At 38.3% G+C, this 13192-nt stretch overlaps 1 protein-coding gene across 1 annotated transcript; it reads left to right on the top strand.

The window, feature by feature from the left end:
* Positions 1–997: 997 nt before the first annotated feature.
* LOC140805268 (protein WHAT'S THIS FACTOR 1, chloroplastic-like) lies at positions 998–2877 on the top strand. The gene has a single exon (XM_073161521.1). It carries the CDS (start codon positions 1256–1258, stop codon positions 2726–2728), a length of 1473 nt encoding a protein of 490 aa, XP_073017622.1. The 5' UTR covers positions 998–1255; the 3' UTR covers positions 2729–2877.
* Positions 2878–13192: the final 10315 nt, after the last annotated feature.

Consider the following 13192-nt stretch of genomic DNA (forward strand, 5'->3'; position numbering starts at 1 on the left):
CAAATATTCTCCGATAAATACAAGAGTAGTGAGTATAATAACCAAAATAATTAAATAAAATAACCTTGAAAGAACCATCTTCTTCTTCTTCGAAAATCTTGAAAAAATTTTTTTAGGGAGGAAGAGTAAGTTTGAAGTGATTGAATGTGTTTGTGAAGTCATATTAATAAGATAAAAACTAGCCGTTTATGACCTTTACAAAAAAAATGTATGTATATATAAATTATGATAATAATATGATGTATATAATGTTAATCATTTTTAAATAATTATTTATATCATATCACAATATTATAATGATGTTTCAGATATAATATTATGATATTATACAAATATATAAAATTATTATACAACACAATAAAAATATATAAACAGTGAAATAATCAGATCATATTATTATAATGAGGTGTCATAGACTATTTTTATATAATAACATGATATTATTCAAAAATATATATACAATAATTAAACAGTAACACAATAAAATTATATAAGCAGTGTAATAATATAATCACATCACGTTAATATAATGAGGTGTCATAGACTCCTTTTATATAATAACATGATTTTATATATTAAATATATACACAATAAAAATAAATAAACCGTAAAATAAATATTTTTACTTTTGAATATTATTACCTTTTTATTTGTTTTGGAGCTTGAAAAAATATTGAGAACCGAACCTTCAAATATCGTGCTGATAACGTGTTAAAAGTAAAAATTTACGATAAAAAAAAAAAAATCTTAAACTCTCAAAATATATCAAACTACACACTTTATAAAAAATATTTCCACTCAATTGTGTGTTTCTTTATAAATTGAGAGGCTAATTTATAAAATTTCTGAAAATAATCCAAAAATAAATAAATTATCACAAACTAATTTTCAATATTTACAATTTCTTATTTTCAATATTCAACCTTTTTATTTTCAACAATAATAACTCATTATTAAATAATAATAATAATTCCTAAATAAGGTTATCATTTAAGATTTCACTTTTGAATTTCTTATCGTTTACACTGGCAAGTTTACACTGATTCTTGCCACTTTTGATTCCCAGATTCTATTCCTTTTTCTCCAATCTCTTTTCAATGTCGTGTGGAAGCCGTCCACAATTTTAATTCGCGCTGCCTTTTTTCGTCGTGTGCTGTTTATTTCTGTTCACGCTGCGTGCATAATCTGTTTGATTCAATGCATGTATGAAGAAAAAGAGCCGTTTGCTTAAGATCTTTTGTGGAAGATAAAGAAAATGGCAATAGCTTGCCGCTGTGATGTACCAGTTGTTTCGTTTCAATCAGGCTCTCTCTCGAAGTTGCCTATATGTGGAATCAACATCAATTCTACAAGTAAATATCTTCCTCAGAAAAAGAGCATCTTGTTCAATAATCTGTCTGTAATCACATGTTCTTCATCTCGTCACAAGTTAGTACGTGATCCAAGGTTAGATTGGCATGTGGCGAAGCAGAACAAGATACGCTTTGTTCAGAAGCTCAAGACCCTCCTGCTTTCCAAACCGAAACACTTTATACCCATTCACATTCTCCATAAATGCCGTTCATACTTGTGTTTACCCAAGCCGCTTTCTATGATATCAATGATTCATCGGTATCCAACCATTTTTGAGTTGTTTTATATCCCAGTACCGCCTATGCCGCTTAATGCCACGGGACCACTTACTCAGCTCTGTGTCCGCCTCACGCCTGCTGCTGCTTCCTTGGCAAAAACGGAAAGTGATCTCAAGAAATGTATGACTGCTTCTTTGGTTTCGAAACTGCAGAAGCTCTTAATGCTTGCATCCCCATATCACCGGATTTTATTGTCGAAGCTGGTGCATTTGGGTCCTGATCTGGGTCTGCCTGTTAACTTCCGTTCACGCCTTTGCAACGATCATCCGGATAAGTTTAAAGTCGTGAATACTTCTTATGGACGTGCTCTCGAGCTTGTTTCTTGGGATTCGAATTTGGCTACCATTATTCCTTCGCATGATGAAGTTGAGTCTCTTGGACTCATAGTTGACAGGCCGTTGAAATTCACACATCTAAGACTTCGGAAAGGGTTGAATGTCAAGAGGAGTCATCGTGATTATCTCATAAAGTTCAAGGAAGTACCGGATGTGTGTCCGTACACAACTAATGTTGGAAATTTGGTAAAAGAGTCAATTGAGGCAGAGAAGAGAGCCTGTGCTGTGGTGAGGGAGATATTAGGATTGACTGTTGAGAAGAGGACTCTGGTGGATCATTTGACACATTTCAGGAAAGAATTGGCCCTACCAAACAAGCTGAGAGGAATGTTAATTAGGCATCCCGAGTTGTTCTACGTGAGCATAAAAGGGCTAAGAGATTCGGTCTTTCTGGTGGAGGGATATAGTGAAAAGGGTGCACTTTTAGAGAAGGATGAGACATTGGTGTTAAAAGATCAGCTTGTTGAGCTCATGCGAGAAGGGAAAAGGTTAAGAAGAGAGAAAAAACGGGAGTATCTTTTAGGTGGTGCCGATAAATGCAATGCTCGAACCATGGACCCTCAAGTTGATAATGAGGATTATGATGATTATGACGATGGTTTAGATTATTTGTTTCAACTAGAAGAATCTGGTTCAGAAGGTGGTGTGAAGGACCTTGAGACCGAAGAGACTATAAGGATGTTAGAAAAAGAAGAGTTTTGGACAATAGAGACGCCGTCACTTGATGAAAATGGGAATGACAGTGGTTTGGTTCCATGGTAGCACCTGTATTGAACCAAACTTGATCTTGAGTGTTTCCCCATGAATATAATGTTGTATATGATAATATGTTTATTGCAGCAAGGACACTTCATTTTTGTACTTTCGTCAAATTGGTGTTCCATCTCTAGCAAACAAATGGCTTAAAATTCTTTGGTTTCTTTTTTCAGTAATGATCTTATACTGATAGATGAAATCAATCAATATTATCATCTTATGTTTAGTTTTCCCTTAAATTTCGTTTTCTTACAATTTTCTCATCCGACGCCATAATTAAACTTTCAAATAACTTTTTTTTACAATCCAAAAACTCCTAGTTATGTAATCACCCTCTTGGAAATTTGCACTCGACTAGTGGTAACCCTGTAAACAATTTGGGATTGAATTTTGTGCACATGTTATATTTTAAGTGACGCATGTTCATTTTTTTGGATCCGGGTTTTCTACACACCCAAACGCAGCGGAAGTTTTAAAATATTTTAGATCTTGACATTCAAGATGTGTTTGGACGCTCGTATGATTTTAATCAAAACATTCATAGGATGTAAAGATTTATACCTTTGGTGAATAATTTCACTTGACACCAACTACTCCGGTATTAGCGGACGTAGCTCTTGTTGTAAATCCCTACGAACGTTCTTCGATCTACTTCTTTAATCTTCGAATCAGGTCCACGACCGGATTACTTGTTCCTCTTCTATCTTGCACTAGAAAATATAGAAGATGTTTTGCGTAGAGATTAAAAATTTGAGAGAGACTCAAATCTCCTTTCTTGAAAAGTGGGTAAAATTGTTTGGAGGAATTTTTGGATTGTTCCTCTCGTAGGTGACCCTTGGAAGAATTGTGGAGGCTAGGTTTTTCAAAATTGTAAGTGTTGATTTTTTAACCCCAAACCTAATACACATATATATAAGCTTAGGGCCCATTAATTAAATCAAACACTTAATGGGCTTAATAAGTTAATTACTCTAGTCTAACTAGTTTAATTAATTAATTAATCTTTTAAAGTCCAATTAAGAACCTTAATAATTTGTATGTTGGTCTTGTACTCCTACAAGCCCATAATACATACACCCATTATATTAAATTTAAATATATTATAAATTCAACATTTGAATTTAATATTTAAATTATAAATTCAACTATTTGAATTTATCACCTCCAAAATTTAATACTTAATAAACTCAACTTTTGAGCTTAATAAATTAAATACATTATAAATTCAACATTTGAATTTATTATTTAAATTATAAATTCAACTCCTTGAATTTTATCACCTCCAAAATTTAATATTTAATAAACCCAGCTTTTGAGTTTAATAAATTAAATTATCAATTTTATAAATTCAACTCCTTGAATTTATTCTCTCCAAATTTCATAAATTCAACTTCTTGAATTACATCTCATAAATTCAACTCCTTGAATTTATTTTCTCAAAATTTAATTATCATAAATTCAACTCCTTGAATTTACTATATCATATTATAAATTTAACTCCTTGAATTTATTCTCTCCACGGGAACAAACGATCCAGTGCTTGTGTGACCCTCAATGGTTTAGGGATACAGCTAGCCGTGGGTTCACAACTCTTTGTGATTCAGAATAATATTTATTCTTATCCGGGCTTACCCTAGTTAGCCCCATTCTTTTCATCAACACCTTGATTAAGGATGTCAGAACTCATTTCTGATTGCACCCATCGGATCATGGTAAGAGCGTCTAGTAGCATCGCCCCATGATCTCCTAGGTATTACTGATAGTGCTTGAAAGAACCAGTCGATTATGATTAACGTACAGTACGGTCCCTTCATCTCATATATCCCGATCGAATCTGCAACCATTGGTTCATCTAGGGTTGCATAATAATTCGATAACTATGTGATAACTATAATAGTGGCATCGCGTGTGCTATTCGAGAACTCCTTCTCTAACGTACATCTCATACTCTGGCCAGAGATTCTATGCACTATTATTTCATCAGATCACACAGGATATCCACACCCGTAGGTGAGCGGTGAATCCCCGACTACAATGCACTGGCTCCTATATGTGTCGCAACTGTACCCAACCTCGCCACCTGATGACTCTCCTGGAGTCGGTAAACGAGTCAAAGCACAGCCCTAGCATATAGAGCCTCAGTGTTGTCCCGGGTCGTAAGGACTAATGGTCTACAATCATAACCACGGACTTATCCTCTCGATGAATGATAACCATTTGGAAAGTCCGAGGGAGGGTTGTTCGGTATAATCATCATATGACTACCCATCTGCACGTTTGGACATCTCTATGCTCTTACCAAGAAACGCAGTACACAACATCACAGATGCTAGTATCGAGCTCAAGCGGCCTTTATCCCTGTTTTTGTGGGGACCCGGGCTCTAACTCAATTCTTTCTGGGATTAAATGGATCTGTGAGAAAATGTGAGTCAAATTTTTCGCTTTTCAACATTAATTCTAATATATATAAATAAGCATAATGTCTTGAATTATTTTACAAAAATACAAACATATCTTGTTCTAATACATCAATCCAACTAGTGTTTGATACAAATACCAAAATACAAGTAGTCCAAGTCTAATAAAAGCCACTAGTCATCTTCTGCGCCCGTAGTCAACACGCTATCTCGAACTCATCTCTGTCGTGACCCAGATCCTGCCCCACCTGTTGTTATGCGCACATACGGACATAACAACAGTCGAAAACTCCGGTGAGAACAATTCCCAGTATAAAACATGAATACATGCATATGCATAATAAAAGCATAAAACACAATCTCATGCATGTAACATAAATCATAGGTTCCATAGTCTATGAAACCAATCTATAAAAATATGCAATGCAAATCAACTCATGTCTTGACTCAACTCGATTCTACTCTAGGGATCCCGGGGTGAATAAGACGTCACTGTCTGTTACCTACCCTCCCAATCGGGGTAACTGTACGTCTTACTCCTAGACTTCGGTCGTATCTGTATCGAATGTCTACAATCGGAGGAAGTCTGCTCCTATGCGTCGATACACCGAACGTCTAGTTTTTGACAAATATGTCAACGACTCTCCTATCTCAATGCTTGAATATAAATCTATAGACAAAGCATTATCATATCAAGAGATTTGAGTATAAATCTATAAACAAATCCAAATCATATCAAAGACATAAACAATAAATCTAGTATGTGATTTTGTTGGGAAACGCAAATCAAAGCAGATTCGAGTCGTGTCTTCCCTATAATCACATGAATTATACCTTTCGTCGCACAATCTGTCGTAGTCGAAGTCTCGACGTCAAAGTCGCCAACACAAATCTGAAATGGCAATGTTGATATGTATTCTATCATGATACAACTTAAAACAAGTCTTGTACAATCCATAATAAATCTTGATACAAGTTTGACGGTATAACGACGTATTTTCTTGATACCGGTCAATCCAACTCTCAACATATATTAATATCAAATCTCAACAATGCATAATCAACCTCATATATACATCACACTCTTAAAATCTGCATATTCTCAATCATAATATATGCTGAAAATTGTAGTATTCACATACGACATCATTTCTTCGTTTCGATTTCGAATCTACAATCACTATAATCGTATAAACATATAATCTCAATCATATCAAGCTTTCTCCAACATTTATACTTCAGAACATGTTGAAATGTAACAAAACTTACATCCTCTTGTAGTTTATGAAGAGAGGAACACAAATCCAGACTCGGATTGAAAGTTGGATGGCTAAATCTTGCACAAGATCAATTCTAGGATGAAAGAAGCCTTGTACCTTGTCTGCAATTGCTCTGAGTTTCGTTGCTGATCAGGGATGGAGAATGAAGGACAGCACCTCATATATGCATGGCAAGGACACATGTCTTATTTTTCAATGAACACGCATGACCGCGGGTGCGGTAGCTTCATTAGCGCGGGTGCGCTCAAGCTTCGGCATGCCTTTCATTTTTCACAATTTGACTGACCGCGGGTGCGGTCATGTTTGCACCGCGGGTGCGGTCTTGCTTCGGCAATCCATTCATTTTCCAAAATTCAACGACCGCGGGTGCGGTCCTTCTAACACCGCGGGTGCGGTCTTTCCTCGGCCTTTCATTCAAAATTCTGAATTATGTAACCGCGAGTGCACTCCCTTTCTAAGCGCGGGTGCGGTCTATTCTTGTACTCAAAACTCTAATTTCTCATGCCTTTTCTCCCCTCATTGCATGTCATGCATTCACATATCTTGAGTATCATATTAATGAAGATTAATGAATCTCGAGCCTTACATTTCTCCCCCTCTAAGAAATGATTTCGTCCTCGAAATCGCAGGCAATCTATCAAACCGTACATGAAAAGTAATATAATCAAGACTGAAGAATTACTTACATCATGTAAATAACTAGGGATGTCTCTGTCTCATATCTGCTTCTGTCTCCCAAGTCGCTTCCTCGATGCCATGACGACTCCACTGAACTTTTACAAGTGGAATGATCTTCGTTCTGAGTTGTTTCTCTTTCCGATCAAGAATCTGTATTGGTTGCTCAACATAGCTCAAAGTCTGATCAAGTTCGGCTTCGTCAGGTTGAATGACATAAGAAATATCTGGCATATATCTACGCAACATCGATACATGAAAAACGTCATGTATCCCAGATAAAAAGGGAGGAAGAGCAAGTCAATATGCTCGATCGCCAATCTTCTCAAGAATTTCGTATGGACCGATGTATCTAGGAGACAACTTTCCACGCTTGCCAAATCTGACAACGCCTCTGAAAGGGGAAAACTTCAGAAATACTCTGTCTCCTTGCTCAAATACCAACTGTCTACGTCTGACATTGGCGTACTTGGCTTGACTATCCTGTGCCGTCTTCATTCTTGTCTGAATTATTTTCACTTTCTCAGTCATCTCTCGAATCATATCAGGCCCAAGTTCTGGTACCTCAGATATATCATCCCAGTACAACGGAGATCTGCACTTCTTGCCATACAAAGCTTCAAGCGGTGCCATCTCGATACTCGTCTGATAACTGTTGTTGTACGAGAATTCACATAATGGCAGTGAATCTTGCCAACTAGTACCAAAATCTAGTACTACAGCTCTCAGCATGTCCTCTAAAGTCTGGATAGTCCGCTCTGACTGTCCGTTTGTCTGAGGATGATATACAGTACTCAGGTGTAATGTCGTACCTAAAGCCTGCTGCAAACTGTGCCAGAAGTGTGAAGTGAATCGTGGATCGCGATCTGATACAATAGACTTCGGCACACTATGCAATCTGACTACCTTTCTGACATACAAATCTGCCATTTGATCGTGTCGGTATGTCATTCTGTATGGAATAAAGCACGCTGATTTGGTTAATCTGTCAATAATGACCCAAATCGCGTCACAGCCCCAGGAAGAACGAGGTAACTTCGTCACGAAATCCATGGAAATGTGGTCCCATTTCCATTCTGGAATAGACAAACTCTGAAGTAAACCTCCGGGCTTCTTTCTCTCAAGCCTTCACCTGTTGGCAGTTTAAGCACTTTGACACAAATTCGGCGATATCTGACTTCATCTGCTTCCACCAGAATTGTGTCTTGAAGTCGTTGTACATCTTTCTGCCCCAGGGTGAATGCTGTACTGACTACAGTGCGCTTCTGACAATATCTGTTGTTTCAAATCTAAAACATCTGGCACTACAAGATGGTTATTCACGTATAGCACATGATCATGTACCTGATATTCTGACATACGCCTTGATCTGACCATATCAATCGATTTCTGCACATTTGGATCAATTTTCTGTGCTTATTTGATTCTCATAATCAAATCTGGCTCAACTTGAATCGAAGAAAGTAGCAATGGTCTACTACCTGTATCAAATGCTAATCCAGACAAACAGCAATCTTCAACTAAATTCGAAACACCTATCGTCGATAAGGATAGGGCACAAACCTTTCAACTCAAGGCGTTTGCTGCTGCATTTGACTTCCCTGGATAGTATTTGATTTCGCAATCAAAGTCTTTCAACAAATCGAGCCATCTGCACTGTCTCATGTTCAATTTTGACTGAGAAAATAAGTACTTTAAGCTTTTATGGTCTGAATAGATCTCAAATTTCTCGCCATAAAGATAATGACGCCAGATCTTCAATGCAAACACGATAGCCGCCAATTCAAGATCATGAATGGGGTATCGCGTCTCGTCAGTCTTCAGCTGTCTCGAGGCGTAAGCAATCACATGACCTTGCTGCATAAGAACACACCCCAACCCTCTGTGAGATGCATCACAATATACCACGAAATCGCCAATACCTGAAGGAATCATCAAGACAGGTGCACTGGTCAGCCTTTCTTCAATTCTAAGAAGCTAGACTCACAATCTTCAGACCACACAAATAGCGTATTCTTCTGTGTCAACTGGGTAATAGGCTTTGCAATGCTGGAGAAATCTTTGATGAATCTTCTATAGTACCCTGCTAGACCCATGAAACTGCGTATCTCTGGCACAGAAGTCGGTCTAGGCCAACTGATCACAGCCTCAACTTTACTCGGATCAACAGAAATACCATCTCCAGATATGATATGACCCAAGAAGACAACCTGTCTCAGCCAAAACTCACACTTGGACAGTTTAGCATATAATCTTTCAGTTCTCAGTGTTTGCAACACATTTCTCAAATGATTGGCATGCTCATTCAAATTCTTAGAGTACACCAAAATATCATCAATAAAAACTATCACAAACTCATCCAAGTACTTCTGAAAGATGCGGTTCATCAAACTTATAAACACCGCTGGAGCATTCGTTAAACCAAAAGGCATGACAACAAACTCATAATGTCCATACCTGGTTCGGCATGCTGTCTTCGGTATATCAACATCTCGAACTCTGAGTTGGTGATATCCCGATCGCAAATCAATCTTGGAATAGATAGAAGATCCCTGCAACTGATCAAATAAGTCGTCGATTCTAGGAAAATGATATTTGTTCTTTATCGTTGCCTTATTCAGTTACCTGTAATCTATACACAATCTCATAGAACCGTCTTTCTTTCGCACAAATAATACTGGAGCACCCCAAGGAGATACACTAGGTCTAATATATCCCTTGGCTAGAAGATCTTCTAACTGTGCTTTCAGTTCTTTCAGCTCTATCGGTGCCATCCTATACGGAGCTCTCGAAACAAGAACGGTACCTGGAACGAGATCTATGCTGAAATCAACCTCTCGAGCAGGAGGTAACCCTGGAATCTCGTCAGGAAATACATCTGCAAACTCCTGTACTACTGGCAAATCTGCCAATGCCGGGCTCGATTTCTGTAGATCTACAAAATAAACAAGCAACCCTTCTGCTCCTTTCTGCAACAATCTACTCTTAATCAGAGCAGATACTAAGGGAATCCGAGATCTGGAACCCTTACCGTAGAATATCCACTCCTCTGTCAATTCAGGTCTGAATCTGACAATCTTGTGAAAACAGTCTACGGTAGCTCTCTACTTAGTCAACATGTCAATCCCGTCAATGCAATCAAAATCAGATAAACCAAGTACAACACAGTCCAAATCAATTTCATGCCCCTCAAACTGTAGTATACAATGTCTAACTGAAGTAACAGATATAAGACCACTTCCCAACGGAGAAGAAATAGATACTACAGTAGACATTGACTCGACAGGCAAGGAATGCAACAATGCAAAACGTTCTGATATGAATTTATGTGATGCACCTGTATCTATCAATACATATGCAGGATAACAGCAAAGAAAACAGTTACCTGCAATCACGTCATCTAGCACGTCCTGTGCCTGTTCCTCTGTCAATGCAAACACCTGAGCCTGTTGTCTGGGAGGTTGGCTCACTGTCTGGCCACCTCTGGCTCTAGGCTGGGACTGTGTGGGCGTGGGATGGATGGAATGGACAGACGAAGCTTGCCTCTCGGGCTGAGCTACTGAAGCTGATGACCCTACACTCTGAAATCTCTGGGCACCTTTTTGGGGACAAACTCTGGCGAAGTGTCCCGGCTGTCTGCAAATATTGCAGCGCCCCATGACTCCCTGACACTGCTCAGTGGCATGCCTGCCTCCACACGAACTGCAATAAACACCACTATACTCTGAACTCTGACCCTGACCTCTCTGTCGGGATCCACTGGAGCTCGACGAACTGCTCCCTGCTCTCTTGAACTGCTTACCCTTGGCTTTCAGAAATTCTTTCTTGCCACTACTGCTTCCACTATCGAATCGAGGAGGAGGTGGTGGAAACTGTGCAGTGGGCGGTGGCGGTCTCTGACCCTGAACACTATATGAAGCTCCTCGCTGCCTAATCAAGCCAGCCTCTGCTCCCTTCGCTCGGTTCAGCGCCTCAGAAAAAGTGTTGGGTCGCCCCGTGTTCACTAGGGTAAAGATGTCCGGATTCAAGCCATTTATGAACTGATCGGCAACTGCCTCATCATTCCCTGCTACATGTGGTGCAAATCGAAGCAAGGAAGAGAATTTGGCAACATATTCCTCTATGTTCCACTGGCCCTGTCTCAAGTTGGCAAACTCTGCCCCTTTGTCTTTTTGGTATGATGCTGGAAAGAAACGTTGATAAAATTCATCTTTAAAAACTTTCCAAGTAATATCAATACCTCGATGTTCTAGGGCTCGTTTCGCCGTTAGCCACCAACTCTTGGCCACTTCTTGCAATTGATGCCCAATCAACTTTACTCTACGTTCATCTGAATAGGCAAGTGATTCAAATAACATTTCTATATCATCCAGCCAGCTTTCGCAATCCGCTGCATTCTCAGTGCCTTTCAAAGTTGGGGGTCGAAACGACTGAAACCGCTTCAACAGAGTCTCCATCGGGGTAGCGGTTACGTCCATCTGAGTACCTGACGTACTCCCCTGTTCTGGCACTTGTCCTGCAGCTGGTTGCGGTATCCTTCTAGGCGGCATATCTGGTTATCAAACAAATTAGTACACAGGCTATACAAGCTATCTCAGCCCTCCTCTGATCATATACCTCTGATCCAGAATCGGTTCTGATTCAGTCTTGGCAATTATATGCTGTAAATCAACTCAGATATAATACAACACATAATAAGGAAAGCAATAAATCATTCTAGAACATCAAAAGCAAGGAAGATGACTCGATCTACCCCGCTCATTCTATTCTATCTCAGTCTACAGAACCTACTGCTCTGATACCACCTGTTGTGGGGATCCGGGCTCTAACTCAATTCTGTCTGAGATTAAATGGATCTGTGAGAAAATGTGGGTCAAATTTTTCGCTTTTCAACATTAATTCTAATGTATATAAATAAGCATAATGTCTTGAATTATTTTACAAACATACAAACATATCTTGTTCTAATACATCAATCCAACTAGTGTTTGATACAAATACAAAAATACAAGTAGTCCAAGTCTAAAAAAAGCCACTAGTCATCTTCTGCGCCCGTAGTCACCACGCTATCTCAAATTCATCTCTGTCGTGACCCAGATCCTGCCCCACCTGTTGTTATGCACACATACAGACATAACAACAGCCGGAAACTCCGGTGAGAACAATTCCCAGTATAAAACATGTATACATGCATATGCATAATAAAATCATAAAGCACAATTTCATGCATGTAACATAAATCATAGGTTACATAGTCTATGAAACCAATCTATAAAAATATGCAATGCAAATCAACTCATGTCTTGACTCAACTCGACTCTACTCTAGGGATCCCGGGGTGAATAAGACGTCACTGTCTGTTACCTACCCTCCCAATCGGGGTAACTGTACGTCTTACTCCTAGACTTCGGTCGTATCTGTATCGAATGTCTACAATCGGAGGAAGTCTGCTCCTATGCGTCGATACACCGAACGTCTAGTTTTTGACAAATATGTCAACGACTCTCCTATCTCAATGCTTGAATATAAATCTATAGACAAAGCATTATCATATCAAGAGATTTGAGTATAAATCTATAAACAAATCCAAATCATATCAAAGAAATAAACAATAAATCTAGTATGTGATTTTGTTGGGAAACTCAAATCAAATCTGATTCGAGTCGTGTCTTCCCTATAATCACATGAATTATACCTTTCGTCGCACAATCTGTCGTAGTCGAAGTCTCGATGTCAAAGTCACCAACACAAATCTGAAATGGAAATGTTGATATGTATTCTATCATGATACAACTTAAAACAAGTCTTGTACAATCCATAATAAATCTTGATACAAGTTTGACGGTATAACGACGTATTTTCTTGATACCGGTCAATCCAACTCTCAACATATATTAATATCAAATCTCAACAATGCATAATCAACCTCATATATACATCACACTCTTAAAATCTTCATTTTCTCAATCATAATATATGCTGAAAATTGTAGTATTCACATACGACATCATTTCTTCGTTCCGATTTCGAATCTACAATCACTATAATCATATAAACATATAATCTCAATCATATCAAGCTTTCTCCAACATTATACT

This window comes from Primulina eburnea, chromosome 11, assembly GCF_022965805.1.
Source record: "Primulina eburnea isolate SZY01 chromosome 11, ASM2296580v1, whole genome shotgun sequence".
NCBI classification, from domain to species: Eukaryota; Viridiplantae; Streptophyta; class Magnoliopsida; order Lamiales; family Gesneriaceae; genus Primulina; species Primulina eburnea.